Source organism: Sarcophilus harrisii, chromosome 2 (genome assembly GCF_902635505.1).
Source record: "Sarcophilus harrisii chromosome 2, mSarHar1.11, whole genome shotgun sequence".
In the NCBI taxonomy this organism is placed as follows: domain Eukaryota; kingdom Metazoa; phylum Chordata; class Mammalia; order Dasyuromorphia; family Dasyuridae; genus Sarcophilus; species Sarcophilus harrisii.
The window spans coordinates 548,006,827-548,024,012 of NC_045427.1; the positions used below are offsets into that span (position 1 = coordinate 548,006,827).

The following is a 17,186-nucleotide window of genomic DNA, read 5'->3' on the forward strand; positions in this document are numbered from 1 at the left end:
TTTAATGACTTGTCCAGGGTCCTAACACCAGTATTTGTCAGGCAAGATTTGTAAGCAGGGCTCACTATATACAGTACTACACTGCCTCTCATTTCAGTCTGTCACATTGGAATTAGGTCTGGGTGCTACATTTTGCAAAGGAGACCACAACCAGACCAAGACAATTAGGATTGTTTAGGCAGTGGAGACAATGTTGTAGCATGGTTATTTAAAGGAACTTGGAATATTTAACCTGGAGAAGGGAAGATTTTGGTGGGAGGGGAATATAGGAAAAGTGATAGATCTTCAAATATTTGGGGAATTGATTGAGGAAAAAGGATTGGAGGTTAGGAAGGTTGATTATTTTGGTTTAGTGTGAGGAAAAAAATCTAATAACTAGACCTGTTCATAAGTAGAACTGGAATACCCAGGCAGATCTATTCCCCCTCGCTGAAGGCCTTCATGTGGAAGTGGCGTGAACATTTGTCAGGTCATAGAGGAAATTCTTACTGGATTATTGGTAGATGAATTTTAAGGTTTCTTCCAGCGATGGGGTTTTGTGACTATTTCAATAATGAGAAGTTCTCTGCCCCATAAGGTGAGCTGTTTTATTGGCAGATGTCTATAGCTGAGAGTCCTTTCTTTTGGTGAGTTAAAATCTATCTCCTTCCTGCTGGTCCTAGTTATGTCCTCTGAAAGATTATCGAACAGATCTGGTCTTTTCTGGGATTAACTATTCCATTTTAGACTGAGATTTAAGGTTACTCATGTGCTTCAGAGATAAATGTGGATCATATTTTGCACAAGAGCCATTCTTTCTATGATATAGTTACTGGATTCCCATCATGGTCTGAGCCTCCTTTTTGAGACAAACTCTGTTTATTCAGGACCCTTTTAAATTATAGATATCCAAGTCTCAATAAAATTGCTGAGGAATAGCCATTGAACCTGTGATTTCATTGATACACAGAATTCTCAGGTGATAAATCTCCCTTTACCAAAGCAGGCTGGCACACTTTCTGCAATTTAAACTCTTAGTAAGTGTTGAGATCAGGTGACTTGCTTAGGGTCACACTTTTGGATTGGTGCCATCTACAGATTTTTTAAAAAAGTAATCATACCTTCTATGACTGGCCAAGCAAATTTATAGTTTGAGGTGGGGGCGTGGAGAAATAGGGACAGGGGAGTTTTGTCTTACATGGTTAAGCTCAGATTTGTAGGACAGGTTGCCTTGGCTTGCAAGTTTCATGGCTTGGACTATATTACTCCATTACCTTTTCCTTTTAGTGGATGCAGAAAAGTCCTGTATTATTTGATTGTCCTTTCCTTTTTATTTGAAGGTTTTTCTCCCGGTGGCTTGCAGAACTTATTTTTACATTGAATTGTTAACCATGGTATCTTGGAATTTGCAGCATTTTTTTTTCTGGAGGCAATCTATGAATTGTTTCCATTGGAATTTCATTTTTTGTGTTTTGAAGTTCTGTATAATTCTCTTCTGTTTTTCCTTCATTTTGGTGTTACAGTTTTTTATCTGTTATGTTCTTCTGGGAGATCTTTGATGCTTGAGTTATCTCTGTACATCCTGTTTCAAAAATCAACAGCATATTTGCTTGTATAGTGAACATATTTTCTTTAATTCTTTTTTGGTATTTTTCTTTTACATTGTTCTTCAGTTCTATGTATTTATATCCTCAATTCATTGTTCTCTCTTTTGTTTCTTTGGTAAGGCTTGCCATTACAGATTCAAGTTTTTCTATTCTCATTATTTTTGTTGTACAGTCCATAAATTCAATTCCCATAATTCTTGTTTTTCTTTAAAGCTACTTAGAAACAGCATATTATGATCCCATGTTCACTTCAAGTTCTATATGATCCTTTTTCTTACCAAGTGTTGAATCATTTTCCTTCATTTTGCAATATTTATTCATTGATGCTGAAATTCATTTATTAGATCCAGGAGGCCGAATTTCCTTCTGATGTGACTGTTTTCCTTATTGATATATGTTTGTATGCAAGGTCTTTGAGTTTTCTTCTTCCTGAAATCCTTGGTAATTTTTGTCTTTCCTCCCCTTATTTTCCTCATGGCTCAATTCTAATTCCCTCCCCTATAATTGTGATTTTCTTGGGGACTGGATGTCAGAGCATGTTAGCCTCCTCCCCACAAAGGGCATTTCATTGTTTCCCAATCTAGGTTTCTTCCCCAGTGACTTTTGAGTGGTCAGAACTAGCCCTAGCTCTTTATCTCAGGCTCATTGGAGAGTTTTGCCCAGCTCTCCACAGTTGAAGTGCCCTGTCCTTCACCCGTCCCACTCCCTCTGTCCCTCAGTTTTCTGACCTGGCAGCAGCAGTTCAGAACTTTTCTACATTAGTGCTTCTGGATTGCAGCCTCCAGAAGCTTTTTGCTTCTGAAGCTGGCTGGCAACGTAGCCTCTGTAGTCTAGTGCCAGGGTCTTTACAGCACTGGAAAGAGATAGAGGTCTGGTGTGGGGTGGGAGGGGATGATCAAGGAGCTGAGGTGGATTTTAGTATAAGTCTCTGTTCTGTTCTTGGGTCTGCTAGTCCTGTTAATATGAGAGATAGGGGTGGGTGCTGAGTGAGCTCAGGGTCATGAGCGTCAGTTCCTGGGTTTGGACGATTTTTCGTACCATTTTTTGGATTCTGAGTGTCTTAGATCATGGAAACAGTGTATGCTGTTTATCTTTGGTACATAATTACTATTTTGGAATTTAAGAGGTCATGGAGATCAGAGAAAATTTCCAGTCTACAGTCTTGTTGCTCATGTGACCAAGAAGTTCCATTAGCTGTTATTCTTATCTGTCTGGTGATAGGATAGTTGGGAAGTAATGAAGATGGGGCAGGCCTCCTAGGATACAGTAATCATTGAGTAATTAGTTAAAAGCTTAAAAGGCTGAAAGGAGCTAGCCTAGGATGATGGCAATAGAAATGCAAAGAAAGTGATGGCTACAAGAGACATTTCAGAGAAAGAATTAGTAGGATTTGACAACTAATTGAGAGGAAAGAGGTTAAAAATGTCTTTGAGGTTTTGAGACTAGGTAATGTCATTGATAAACATAGAAAAAAAAATCCAAGTAGGGGAAGTTTGTTTCCAGTACTAAAGATGTTTAGTTCTGGATGTCCTAAATCAGTGATAATGGCAGGAAAGTGAAATGGAGATGTCCTAGGCAAGTGTGAATATGGGATTAGAGCTTGAGTTGGTTTTACTCTTAAGTGGAATGCAAGTTGCTTGAGGGAAGGGACTTTTTCATCCCCAATGCTTAGCATAAATCCTTTCACATAGTTGTACTTAATAAACATTTGAGTAAAATTAAATGTCAGTTTGAGAGTCATCCAGATAGATTATAGCTGAAGCTGACTAGATTGGCTTTTCAAAGGGAAATTATAATTTTGATATTACTCTATGCCTATTTTTTCAGTTATGTCATGAATTAATAACTATGAGAAGGGAAATAATAATGGATAACATTTATATAAAGCTTTAAGGTTTGCAGTTTCCTTCATGTGTATTATTTCATACAAATCTGTGAGGCAGGTTCTATTATTATCCCCATTTTACAGATGAGGAAACTTAAGCTGAGAGTTTTGTGAAGACTGAGTTAGCACCCTGGATACCTTAGAATCAGCCAGAGTTAGAATAAGCAAAAGTCCTTGGTCTTTATTCTTGGTCTTTAGAGGTAGAAGTGAATTGGATGGACACAGGATTTCCACGACCTCCTTCTTCCCTGTCTACTGCCAAAGTGATTCTGGCTTGTCTTACTCCACCCCCTAATTCTTCCCATAATTCTCTGTATACACCAAAAGATTGAACCAGCACAGAATAGTGGGAAAGGCCATTTTCCAAGCATATGCTAGTAGAGTTTTGTCCAATTGGTAATTAGCCTTAAGTGCTCGGTTGTCCAACCTCGGTGCATCAATTCAGAGTTTCAGCCCTTTACAGAGTTTAAGTGACTTGTAGCTAGTAACTCAGGGGTAGGATTTTTATTTAGATCTTTTTGATTCCAAGTCCAGTGCTTTGTCTACTATGATAGAATGAAAAGGAGAAATCTTTAGTGATCTAGGAATATTTCAGAAGACAGTCACACTTGTTAGTAGAGGAATTGGGGAAGGCATCATAAAAGAATGGTACCTGAGCTAAAACTTGACAGAATAGAAGCATTTCAGTAGGTGGACATGAGGAAGAAAGGCATTTCAATGATGGGGGATGGTTTATACAATTATACAGAGGCAGAAGAATTCAGGGTAAGACTGGGGAACACCTGGCAATCTGGTTATCTGGCTTGTAAGATTCACAAAGGGAAATAATATGTAATGAGGCTACAAAAATAAGTTGGAGTAAAAATAGAGATAAATTAGAGAGAAAAAATTGAGAGAAAAATGAATTCTAAGCTAAAACAATTTATTTTTTCTTCTAGACAATAGAGAAACATTGGATATTTGTAGGCTTTGGACTAATGTAATCAGACCTGTGCGTTAAGATCATTTTGACATCTGTCTGAAGAATAGATTGTGAAAGGGGAGAGATGTCATTGAGCCTGTATGTAGGATCTGGTTCTCAGTAAAATTTTATGCAGTTGACTGGAAAAGCACCAAGGCTGACATCCTCATTTATCTCCATAGTTACATAAATACAACATGACTTTAAAGTCATTAATGGCAATCTACTCACCGGGCTAAAGATGGTAATGTTGCTCCGTGAAAATCTGTGTATCTCTTGTATGTATCACTGTCTTTTTCTCATATCTTTTGTGTCTGTGCTTTTCTGTCTTTATGTCCTTTAAGAAGGCAAATGGTAAGAAAATTAATAAACATTTAAAGCGAATTTAAGCATAGTCTAAAAATGCTTCATTTTAAAAAATGAACAAAAATCTAAATTTTATATTTTAGAAAATGAGTGGCATATCTTTAGGGACCTTAAGGAAACACTGGAGGTAAATGTGTATGAAAAATAAGAATGTTCTTTCTCATCAGACTTGCATTAAAGGCTGAATAAAAAAGTAAGGGGATGCATAAGCTGGGGCTTGTGACTATTTAGGGGCATTGAAACGTTAATGGGGGCAAATTTGGATTTTTCCCCCCTCTTCTGTTGGACCCTGACTGTTGTGCAGAAGACTACTCAGAGACTTTGCTCCAGCTCCATGATGCTGAGGTGGTGCAATTGAAACATTACTATGAGGTGCACAGAGAGCTCTTCGAAGGTATCCAGAAGTGGGAAGAAAACTGGAAGCTCTTCTTGGAGTTTGAGGTACTATTCTGGTATTTGCTGAACAAGTGGAGGGCAGGGGGGAAGCAGCCAAAGAAATGGGGATGAAGGATGCATCTGGGCTTTCATTGGGATTCCCAGATAATGAAGCTCCTCCTAGCAGCACATCAGCCTTTCTCTGTAACTTGAGGGAGTTAAGTTCATTGTCCAGGATCACACAGCCAGTATATGACAGGTAGTACTTGAACCCCACAACTTTTTGCCTCTGTGGCCAGCTCTCTATCCAGGATCTCAGATTGCCTTGTGCACAGTTACATGATTTTGGTATTACAATATTTCTAAAACTTGTGAATTGCCTACGGATTTCTTGATAAGTACTTCTGTGGATCAGACCAACATGTAAATACTGGTTTATTATGTGCTCAGTGTATAAACCCACAGCATACAAACACCAGTGGGCCCTGAGCAGCAGTTTTAGAACCCTATAAAAGTCTTAGTTACATAGGCAGGGCACAATGGAATTTTATAGAAGAGTAACAAAGATTTACACATGAGAAAACAGCTAGCAGAAGGGCAAGATTTATATACGTTAAATAACAAACTAGTTGGTAAACACTGGGGAATATAGCTAGACTTTGCAGACTAACCGGTAACACTAGAATGATAGCTAATCCTAATAGTGACAGCCTAATCTTAGGTAAATAGAGGTAATAAAGGTTGAGCTAGAAATTCTCTTATTGATAACAAGTGAATGACTAGAGCTATAGTTAGTTCTCTTAGCTTGATTTTTTACTGTATTAAGCAAATATTGGTCATATCCAGAAAAATTTTCCTATGCCCGTTTGACTTTGGCACTTAAATCTCCTAATTTTCACACCCCACACACAACCCTCAACATTTTGTGAAACTGCCTGAGTATCAGTTTTAGTTTGGGATCCATTTAGATTCCTTTACCTTTAATGTGATGAGATAATTTCAAACTTTACTACCTTCCAGCTCTTGTTGGGATTTGAAAATCAGAGACAGAGATAGATGGGCAATCAGTAAACATTTATTAAGAATGTATTATGTGCTTCAAAGACCATTACCTTTAATGTGTACTTTTTTTTCCCTCTGAGGCAATTGGGGTTAAATGACTTGCCCAGGATCACACAGTCAGGAAGTGTTAAGTGTCTGAGGCTGTATTTGAACTCAGGTCCTCCTGACTAAAGGTCTGGTGCTCTCTCCACCGGACCCCCTAGCTTCCTTCCCCCCCCACCTGCAATTTTTTTTTAATGTTTATCTTTAATGTGAGAAGATGATCTCAAACTTTCCTACTTTCCAGCTCTTGTTGAGATTTGAAAATCAGAGACAGATGAGCAATCAGTAAGCATTTATTAAGACTGTATTGTGTGCCAAACACTATTAAACTCAAGGGATACAAAGAAAGCCAAAATTATAGCACCCCTTCCCCTCTCCTCCTTCCCCTTACCTCCCCTTACCTCCCTATCCTCATGACTGTCCCTGCCATGAAGGCACTTACATTTTAATGGGAAAGACTATAAATATTTAGCTATATATAGGGAACCAAAGAAGATTTCCTTCAGAAAGTGACCTTTGAATTGGATGTTGAAGAAAGCTGGGGAGTCTAAGAAGTAGAAGTGAGGGAGGAAGTATTGGAGGCCTGGAGAACCAACTCGGCAGCTCTGGGCTTGATATAATTTAAGCAAAGTCAGAAGAGGGGCTCATCATCATTCTCTATCAGTTCTCCAGTTTGTCAGCCTGCCAGACTGAAATGCTTTTTCAATTTTGGTTTATTCTTTTTTAATATTGGACTTCATTTTTTTTATTGATCCTTAGAAAAGGAAAGAAACATTAGACTTCCTTTCTAATTCCTTCTAAGAATAATTCTTTGAGATTAAGAGATTTCCAAGGAACTAACTAGTTATGCTGAGACTTAATGATTGAATACAGTTCTAATTGAAGTTAATTGTCTTCACAGAGAAAAGCTTCAGATCCAAGTCGTTTTATTAACCGGGGTGGAAACCTCCTGAAGGAGGAAAAACAAAGAGCCAGGCTCCAAAAAACTTTCTTTAAGGTAGTGTTATTTTGGCTGGTTGACTCCTAATTCCAAAAGAAATCAGACACTTGAAGGTTATTCTGTATAATTAATGTCTTCTATATACTAATCTAGTAATGTTGATGAACATTTGGAACCTGTGATATAATTTCTTTTCTGAGCTCAGGATCAACCTTTGTAGCTTTGTGAGAGCCTTGGGTTATTCATTCTCATCTACTTTACATAAATGACTCATATCAAGGTTTCTTGTTATCAATTGGACTTTAGGGCAATATCTCAAAGGCTAATGGGGAAGAACAGCTGCAAACTATTATGTACAAATGAGATCCATGTAGGATAATTTTCAGGTAATTGCAGAGGGAAAGTATGAGCATTAAAGAAGAGCAGGCTTTTTGCAAAAGATGAAATTTTAGCTGAGACTAGAAGAAGCCTATAAGGCCAGGAAGTAGACAGGGAGGGAGACAGGCCTGGAATGCATAGGGCATGGCGAATGGAAATAGAGTTGCAAGATGTGCAACAGCAATTGTCCCTGAACATAGAATATATGGAGAGGGAAATAAGGCACAAAAAGACTGAAAATCAATTGGAAGGGACCAGATTATAAAAAGCTTTAAAAGCCAAACAGAGAATTTTATATTTTATCCTGGAGACAGTAGAGTTAATTAAATAGTGGAGAATTAAGTGGTCAGATTCACACTTAAGGAAAATTTTGATTGAAAAGTAGAAGTAAGATTCCAGGTTTGATGAATTATGAGTACAGAGCAGCATGATATTTGTGGAAATATGTATAGAGGAATTGCACGTTTAACATATATTGGATCAACTAGGGTAGGGGAAGAAGGTGAAAAAATTAGAACACAGGATTTTGTAGGGGTGAATATAAAAAATCATCCATGTATATATTTTGAAAATAAAAAGTTATTATTTTTTAAAAAGCAAATAAGTACTACAGAGATGGTCAGTTAATTTAGACTATAGTGACATTTTCCCCTCCAAAATAGTAATTCTAAAATTAAGTGTTTATCAAAAATAGTTTTGTAGTCCTCCCTTTTGGAGAGAGATGTTATAGGATTTTTAGCTCCAGAATTTTCCTAGTTCCCCCTCCCTTTTTTTTTTTTTTTTTTTTAAATTTATGCTCCCAAGATCACATATCTCTGGCCACTTGTTAAGTCTTAAAGTGCATTTCCATTTAATGAGATTAAAAATAATGGGTGCTACAGCACCATGGCCTCCCAAGCATTAATTCATTTTTTAAAAAATAATAGCTTTTTATTTTCAAGCATGAATTTCTTTTAAAAAAAAAAGTGAAGGGTTTTGGATTTTTCTTCTTTTCAGCGTGTTGTGACTGAATCAGGTCTTTAAATTTTTTAACATCTGAACATTTTAGTCACTGACAAGCACATCCTTTGCTATGAATTACATGTTCCTGTTAGAGATACCCCAGGGAAGCTCCTGAACAGAAGTCTTCATTTGAAGAGATCTCTGGAAATTTCATTGTGACAAAAGAGAGACAGTAACACCCCCCCCCTTTTTTTTCCACCCCAGCTGGAAGAGGAATTAAAAACACAAATTGAACTGTGGGAACAAAAATATTCAAAGGACTTTGTGGTGAATGGGCAGAAATTCTTGGAATATGTGATGGAACAGTGGGAGATGCATCGTTTGGAGAAAGAGAAAGCAAAGCAGGAAAGAGTAAGTCTGAATAAAGAAAGGGAAAGAAGAAAAGCAGTAAGTTTTTTTTTTTTTTTTTTTTAAATAATGAAGCACATTTTAATATTTCTGCTAGGAACTATGGGTGAAACCACCCAGGTCTGCATCTTTTAGTTTTTCTTTTTGTTCTAGAGATGAGACATCATATTTTTCTTTTTACAAAATTTTTTTATTGATATATATGTATATAAATATATACATTTATATATATACAAAACACTTAACATATATATATATATATATATGTATATATATATATATATATATATGTATATGTTAAGTATCTGAGACCACATTTGAACTCAGATCCTCCTGACTTCAGGGTGGTGCTCTATCTACTACATCACCTAGCTGCCCCTATATATATATATATTTTTTTTTTATCACCTTAATTCCCTGATATATTCATACCTACCCTTGAACTTCTCTGTGAGACCCTTTGTAATAAAGAATAAATATGAGGGGGAAAAAAGTTCAACAAAAATAAACCCACATACTGAAAAAATCAGGTATATGCAGTATTGCACACATTGTACCTCGTCTTTAGAAAGTGGAGATATCTTTTCTTTGAGACCAACTTTGGTCATAATGTAGCATTCAGTTTTGATTGTTTTATTGTTCCATTTATATTGTTGAAGTTGTTATGAAGTTTGTTCTAACTTCTCTTTGCATCAGTTCATATATATTTTATGCTTTCCTTCATTCATCATATTTATTTCTCACAACACTAATATTTATTACATTATATACATAATATATATTACAACATTATATGCAAAATTAATGTACCATAATTTGTTTAGTCATTCTTTAGTCATTAGGTATGTATGTTATTTCTTGTTCTTTGCTACTATAAAATGTGCTAAGAATATTTTGAAATCAGATTTTTTTAAAAAATGAGCATAGTGTTGGACATATAGTAAGCACTTAAATGCACTTAAAAATGCCTTTTCTATCTATCAACTTCATTTCCAGGCTTGTCCCTCAATTCATCTCCTCCTATCCCAAGCCTCTAATCTTTCTGTTTTTTTATGGTGATTATCTGTTTCTTCTGGCTCTCCTTCAGCATCTAAAGAAGAGCCAACAGATAGAAATCGAAATGTTTTATGGCAGTGCACCTAGAATTCCTAGCAAGAGGGAAGGCCTGGGATCCCGAATAACAGGCAAAGTTCTCAAGGTAACAAACATGAAATTACAAAGGGTTTGGGGTGTTTAGAATTCTTGGCTATAGGACTGTAGATGAGAATGGATTCTTGTTTTTTCTGAGTAGAGTTTGGATTGAAGTTAATGATGAGGAGTATTCTGTAGCTTCCATTTAGCTGATTTCCAGTTGAGATACTACATAAAAAAACTTGTTAGTATAATCATGCTCATCATAAAATAATTGTGCTCCCATACTGATGAGCTGATCTTGACATCTGGGAAACAGATTAAAAAAACCAAATTATTATATGAATATTGTTACATATTATATAAAATATAATTTTAACAATGATGGATGTCATGGCAGTTGATTTCAGGAACTGAGTTGCACTGGGAGGGATGGGGCCAGTAACTGAGTTTGTTTATTTTTCCCCTCCTACTACAAGCTGCTGCTGTTGTGATCCTTCCTATATGACTGAATGGTGTTAGGAGAAATTGTTATCCTTTGGAAATATTACTGGTATTCTTTGTATTTACTAATGAATGGTACTGTAATGTGATTAGAAATAAATAAAAGTCTTTGCAGACTCTTAATGTTTTTGCTAGTTAGTCTTTATCAATTATATTAATACTGAAATTCTCAATTATTTCTTTCATCTGGATTCCAGGATAAGTTTTGAAATGGCTTTTGTCTTTTCATCCTGTTTTAGCTGAATAGACCACTGTTTCCCATGATGTCTACAGACTGACCAAAATGTTTGAGTGCTGCTTTTGATCTACCTGTTTCTCCATTTCCATCTTTCTTTGCCTGTGCCTATGCATTCATCAGCCAATCTATCTCCTCTTTCTTCCCTTAACTAAGAAAAACAAACAAACAAAAAATTCCCCACAAAAAACTGGAAAAGCATGATATCATACACCCAGGGTGCTTTTTGGAGCAACCAAAGCATTCCAGCACATCATTAGAATGCAATAGAGGTAGTATGCTGAATGGTTAAAGTTCTAAATTTGGAACCAGGAAAGAACTGGGTTTCCAAATCTACATCTGATATTTTTTAGCTGTATAACTGTGGGCAAGTCATTTTAACATCTCTGAGTTCGTTTCTTTATCTGTAAAATGAGGGAAGTTGGACTAGCTAGCTGATCTCAAAGGTCCCTTCCAGTTCTAAATTGATTGTGAGCCAGTTGACCAGAATTTTATTATTTATTTTAAAAATTTTCAGTAATATTTTTTCTAAATACATGTAAAGAGTTTTCAAAATTCATTTTTGTATGATTTTGTGTTCCAAATTTTCCTCTTTCCTTCCCTTATTTCCCTCCTCCCTAAGACAGCAAGCAATTTGATATGTTATGTAAATATGTGCACTTCTTTTAAACATATTTGCATATTTGTCATGTTGTATAAGAAAAATTACAAAAGGGAAAAAAGTACAAAAAAGAAAAAAATAAACAAAAGAAAAAGGTGAAAATACTATGCTTTAATCCACATTCAGTTCATAGTTCTTTTTCTGGATGCAGATTGCATTGTTGAGAAGAGCCAAGTCCATCACAGTTGATCATCACATAATCTTGTTGTTACTGTATATAATGTTCTCTTGGTTCTGCTCATTTCACTCAGTATCAGTTTATGTAAATCTTTCAGGCATTTCTAAAATCAGCCTGTTTGTCATTTCTTATAGAACGGTAATATTCCATCAATATTCATATACCATAATTTATTCAGCCATTCTCCAACTGATGGGCAGCCACTCAGTTTCCAGTTTCTTGCGACTACAAAAAGGTCTGCCACAAACATTTTTGCACATATCAATGGAGTTTTGAAAGCCCAGTTTTTAGGTCTATTATGCGCGCTGTGCTTCTATGGTACATTTTTGTCAGGTTCTCCTGCCTTACTTTTGCCATTCTTTCATTCTTTGTATTTCTATATAAACAGATAGTTGATTTAGGAAAATGATGACCATCAATTGCCCTTTGGATTCACTCACAGTCTCTGTGATTCACACCCTATATATGCTGTCTTTCCCTCTTAGAATATAAACTTCTCAAGAACAGGGAATTTCTTGCCTTTTCTATTTAGCACAGTACCTGATACACTAAACTTGCTTAATAAATGCCTGTGCCTTCATTCATTCATTCATTCATTTCAATGTCAGTTCTTCTTGCTCAAGGCTAAACTCTCATTTTCTCTTTTTCTATCTTCTGTGGAAACCATAGTTTGTTGATCTCAATTCCAGCAAAATTCTAGAATGGATTTTTAAATGGATAGTTCAGAAGAAACAACCATCAATCCACTTTGATTTGCCTTCTATCAATTATTTGTATTTGCATTCACTTCTCAACATTCACCTTTGCAAAACCTTATGTGCTGATTTTTTTCTCCTCTTCTTCCCACCCCTCTCCAGATGGCAAGTAATCCAATATATGTTAAACATATGCAGTTCATATAGACATATTTACATACATACATATATAAAAATACATATTTCTCTGATTATGCTGCACAAGAAAAATCAGATCAGAAAGGAAAAAAATGAAAAAGGAAACAAAATGCAAACAAACAATAACAAAAGTGAAAATGTTATGTTGTGGTCCACGCTCAGTCCCTACAATCCTCTCTCTGGGTGCAGATGGCTCTCTCCATCACAAGACCATTGGAACTGGCCTGAATCATCTCACTGAATAAGCAGATATCCTAAACAACCTCACTTGGGAATTCCGATTCCCAAACCCAAGGATCTTGACCCAATGCAAAAACAACTCATTATCCTTCAGAACTATGGTGCCGAGTCAGCTTTCTGGGCCTAAGGGCTGTACTTTAGGAAATAAAGTATTTCAGGCTCTTCCGACTCAGCATGTCCCACTGGGCTCTCTTTCCCCTACCAGACCCAGCTTTTCCCCAGCTTCCCAGCTTTGTTTAAAGCTACCACCATTTCTTTCACCAGACTGGAAACCTGAGCATCCTCTTTGACTTGAACTCCTCCTTCCCCTCATCCTCTCTACCCATCCCAGGAGCTTCCAGTTCCAGTTAAGGCTCCTTCCACAGGGTTCTCCATGCCCCTACCACCACCACCCTAGTTCAGTCCTTCATTACTTCTTGTTGGACTATGAGAGACTAATAACTGACATTTACATGGACGTTTAATCTCTCCATCGTTTCATCTGTCTCAGCAAACTTATGAGCATGGACTCAGTAGTCCAATTAGTCCAATAGTAAAGTTTTTTGTTATTTGGGAAGGATCTAGATGTGTAATTACATCGGAGTGGAAACTCTTGCCCACTAATTCAGGTCAGCAAATTTAAGAGTCTTTGGAGCTCTGTGATCCTGAGCAAGCCATTTATTCCCAATTGTTTTGCTAAAAAAAAAAAAAGTCTTTGAGGGTTGCCTGGACCCTTAGAGGTTCATTGACTTGTCAGACAGCTGGGACATTTTAAGGAAGGACCTGAATCTAGGTCTTCTGGCTCCCAGGCTTTACACAGAGGAGCAGATCAGGTTTAACAGATGAGATAGTGAGGCTCCTGAAAGTTATTTGTCACACAACTAACTAGTGGAGTTGGGTTCATATATGGCTCTCTCCTGACTCCAAGGGCAGTATTCTTTCTGCTACTTTCCCCACATTACTGGGCTCTGTCCTGTACCTGATGGAACCTTTCTTATTTGCCAATGTCTAATTCATAGACCACCTCCTCTGAGAAGGTTTTCCTGATTCTCTTTCTCCTTAAAAAGCTAGAAATGCTCTGTCCTTGCTGAGATCTTTCATGCTGCTTTTTACCTTTTCTATGTACTTAGCATATTGCAGTTAATAATAAAATTATTTCCCTTTGGCTTTTCCTCCCCTGCTGAATTGTAAGTTGCTTTTGGGCAAGAACTATGTCATAGCCATCTCTGTATCCCGTAGGATGCATACTTAGCAGGGCACCTTGGATGAAGTAGACTTTAAATGTTTGTTGATGTACTTGAGGTGATCATAGAGTTCATTTTCTGAAGCCAAAAGAAAAGAAAGCAATTTAGCTGAGACCAATAGCTAATTAATGATGCAGTTAAGACTAAATTTCAGATCTTAATTTCTGATACTCTTCTTCCCAATGTAGTATATTGTCTCCCTGTAGCATAAGCAGAGTTATAAAGCAGGCTTTAAAAAAAATAGTGAAGAGATATTTTTAAAAAATTACATAGATCTGCTTAAATAGGCAGGAAATAAGCCACAAGTAAAATAGTGAGAGTGAATGGACAAAGAATACTTCTTATAGAGTCTCAGGAGGAAGAGCTAAAAAGAAGTATTATTATTTTGTGCTGAAATTCATTAAAATGTAAATCATGACCAAGCAAGCAAGTTTATATTGTTGTTTAATGTTAATTACTTTTTTTTAAAAAATAAAAAAAGATGAAATTGAAGGCCTAAAACAAAGGGTGGCATAAGTCTAAAGCCTAGAATTATCTGAAGCAAGTTAAAAATTAATGACAACTGAGGAAAAAGCAGAATAATTCAACCCTTATTTTGTTTCTTTCTTCTCTGTAAGGGAACTGACCAGTGAAATGGAAAACACAGAAATATAGTTGTGCTGGTAGGGGAAGGAACATCCAAAGGAATGGTGGTGGTAGTCAAATAACGCTTTTTATTTCTCAAATTTCTGCTTTCCAATAACTTCCATTTTAAATAACAGGGTAAATAGAATGGCATAATTATGTATGAATCTTTCACAAATATTCTACATTTTTCCTTATTTGTGCCACACAAGGTTCCTGTGGCTAATTTTATGTTGATGGAAATTAAATGCCTTTTCTTATGAGGGTTTTGCCTAGTTAGTGGTAGTTCTTATTAGAACATAGGCTAGATTCACAGTGTTGGCAGCTTTTCTCTTTAAATGTTTAAGTCATATTCACCTGTCTTTCATTCTTCTGCTTTCTTTGGCCAGTCATCCTGGAATATTGGGTCCCCTGAGCAAAAGATGCTGAACACTAGCCAACGGGAGCACAACAGAACCATTGACTTGGATGAGAGTGTTCTGAGCAATGGATATTCTCAGCTATCTCTACTCCAGACAGACTTCCAGATTCATTCTATTGACAGCACTTATTCCGAATTTATGGTAATCCACCTTTTCTAATATCTGCCTGCCCTTGGGGAACACACAGAGAGAAAGGGCAACATGGGTAGTCTCCTGATGGCACACAGAGCCATCTCTGGGGTGGGAAAGCTATGTGCAGGAGAGAAAGTGGCAGTTTCACTACTGAGGGGGAAAATGGACAATGAAAGCTGTGTAATTGCAATGACCATGCTTGACTCTGGGGGAAAAAAAAGATGAGAAATGATAACTCCCTCCCTTCTTTGCAAAGGTGGGGAAACTCTGGACATAGAATATTGCAAGTACTGTGAGATTAAATTCATTAATTTTGCTGAACTGTTTTTCCTCTTTTTCTTTATTGTAAGGGATGGTTTTTTGGGGAAAGGAAGGGTGAAAAATATATTTAGAAATGAATTTAGAATTATTTAGAATTAAAATAGGAGAAATCAATAAAAATTTAAAAAGGGAAAAGAACTGTACTTCAGAATTGGATCTTTCTGAGACAGTTTGGCTATAGGATCACCACCCTGGTGTGCTCTTGGTAACACTTTGGACATCATCATGGTGCTTTTTTTGTAGTAGAAGGAACTAACTTTCCTTCTAGCTTCTCCTCTGTCAGATCTCAGATGTGTATGGCAGTCCTTTCATATTCTTTCTTCCAGACTCACCTGATAAAATCTGCTGATTTCATTATCATCTGGATATAGCTTTCTAAGAGCAAGTCTTCTCCCACTCACTGGGGCATCTTCCTAAGATTAGGAAGACCAACAACAAAACTCTAGTTACTTTCTGGCTTTTAACATTTAACATCTAGTTTTCTATAGAAACATGTTGCTCTAATGTTATGTAGATTTTAGCCAAAGCATCTTAACATAAACTTCAGTTATTTATCTAGCTGACTGAATTCTATCAAAAGAATTGCATAAAAAAGTAATTAAGGACAGTAATAATCTTCTAATGAAATATGGCATCCCTCACAGCAGAGAGATGGAAGACTAGTAGAACAAAATATTGTTTGCACTGTCAGATGTGATCATTGAAGCTGATATTTTTGCTTAATTGTTTCATTTTGTCATGTGAAAATATTCCTTAGGGAGAAGCAAGGGAAGGCTGAATTGACCTGATTCAAAGATAAAAGATTCCCATTAAACTAAAAAAAAAAAAAAAAAAAAAGGATAACTGGGTCACTCTTTTTGTTTGTTGTGAGGAAGTTCTGACTACTGTCTCCCAGTTTTTTATAGCCTTGGAGTGTTTTACATTACACTGGCCTACTGTCATCTGGTGTGACTTAATCATTGTCATTTTCCTGATTGACTTCCTAGGAAGTTGCAGCCCTATAGATGATAAAACTAAATAATATGATAATATAAAACAATATATATTAGATGGCATACATTTCAATGCTAGATGATGCTTCTGACTAGTGTCCCACCACTTTTGCTTAAACCTATTGGCTCATTTCATTTTACTGTTTATTCCTGATGCTATTGATCTGTGAATCTACTCTCATGTGAGTGCTAGAGTAAAATTTACTAAGTCTAGAGACTTAATTTTATAGCACTATTCTCTCTTCCCTCAACTTTGCTTGTACTTTTTTTCCCTGGTCCTCTTTCTATGGGTAGGAAATGAGTTAATTTTAGGAAGTGAAGCTTATGCTTAGTTGCTCTGTAGATAAAGCTGTTACCCAAGTGATTTGGTAATGACAGGACTAACCTTGTGATTTCATCAATAGAGGAATCTCCCTCAACTAGTTCAAGTCAGTTCCTTCTCTGCAACATTTAGTTTTCCTTGCCTAGAGCCCTGAGAACTCAAGTGACTTACCTGGGGCCACACAGTCAGCACATGTCAAAGGCACGATGTGCACCCAGGGCTTCTAGCTGGGGCCAGCTCCATCCCTGACTGGCTGTGATCCCTGTAGCCATCTGCGTGATAGGCAGGAGGTTAGCCAAGGTCCCCTGTTGCTCCTTCAAGGTGGGATCACATCCAAACCTTTGATAAATTGTTCCACTGGTC

General features: G+C 36.7%; 1 protein-coding gene across 2 annotated transcripts in view; it reads left to right on the plus strand.

The window, feature by feature from the left end:
• LOC100927035 (protein regulator of cytokinesis 1-like) overlaps window positions 1–17,186 on the plus strand; it is a 38,356-nt gene that overhangs the window by 19,915 nt on the left and 1,255 nt on the right. Inside the window, exons 8-12 of one of the 2 annotated variants that reach the window (XM_031955619.1) lie at window positions 5,103–5,239; window positions 7,179–7,274; window positions 8,802–8,948; window positions 10,033–10,143; window positions 15,024–15,197. In XM_031955619.1, coding sequence (XP_031811479.1) covers window positions 5,103–5,239; window positions 7,179–7,274; window positions 8,802–8,948; window positions 10,033–10,143; window positions 15,024–15,197 — 665 coding nt within the window. The remainder of the gene's footprint in view (window positions 1–5,102; window positions 5,240–7,178; window positions 7,275–8,801; window positions 8,949–10,032; window positions 10,144–15,023; window positions 15,198–17,186) is intronic. The other variant, XM_031955620.1, reaches the window with a different exon arrangement.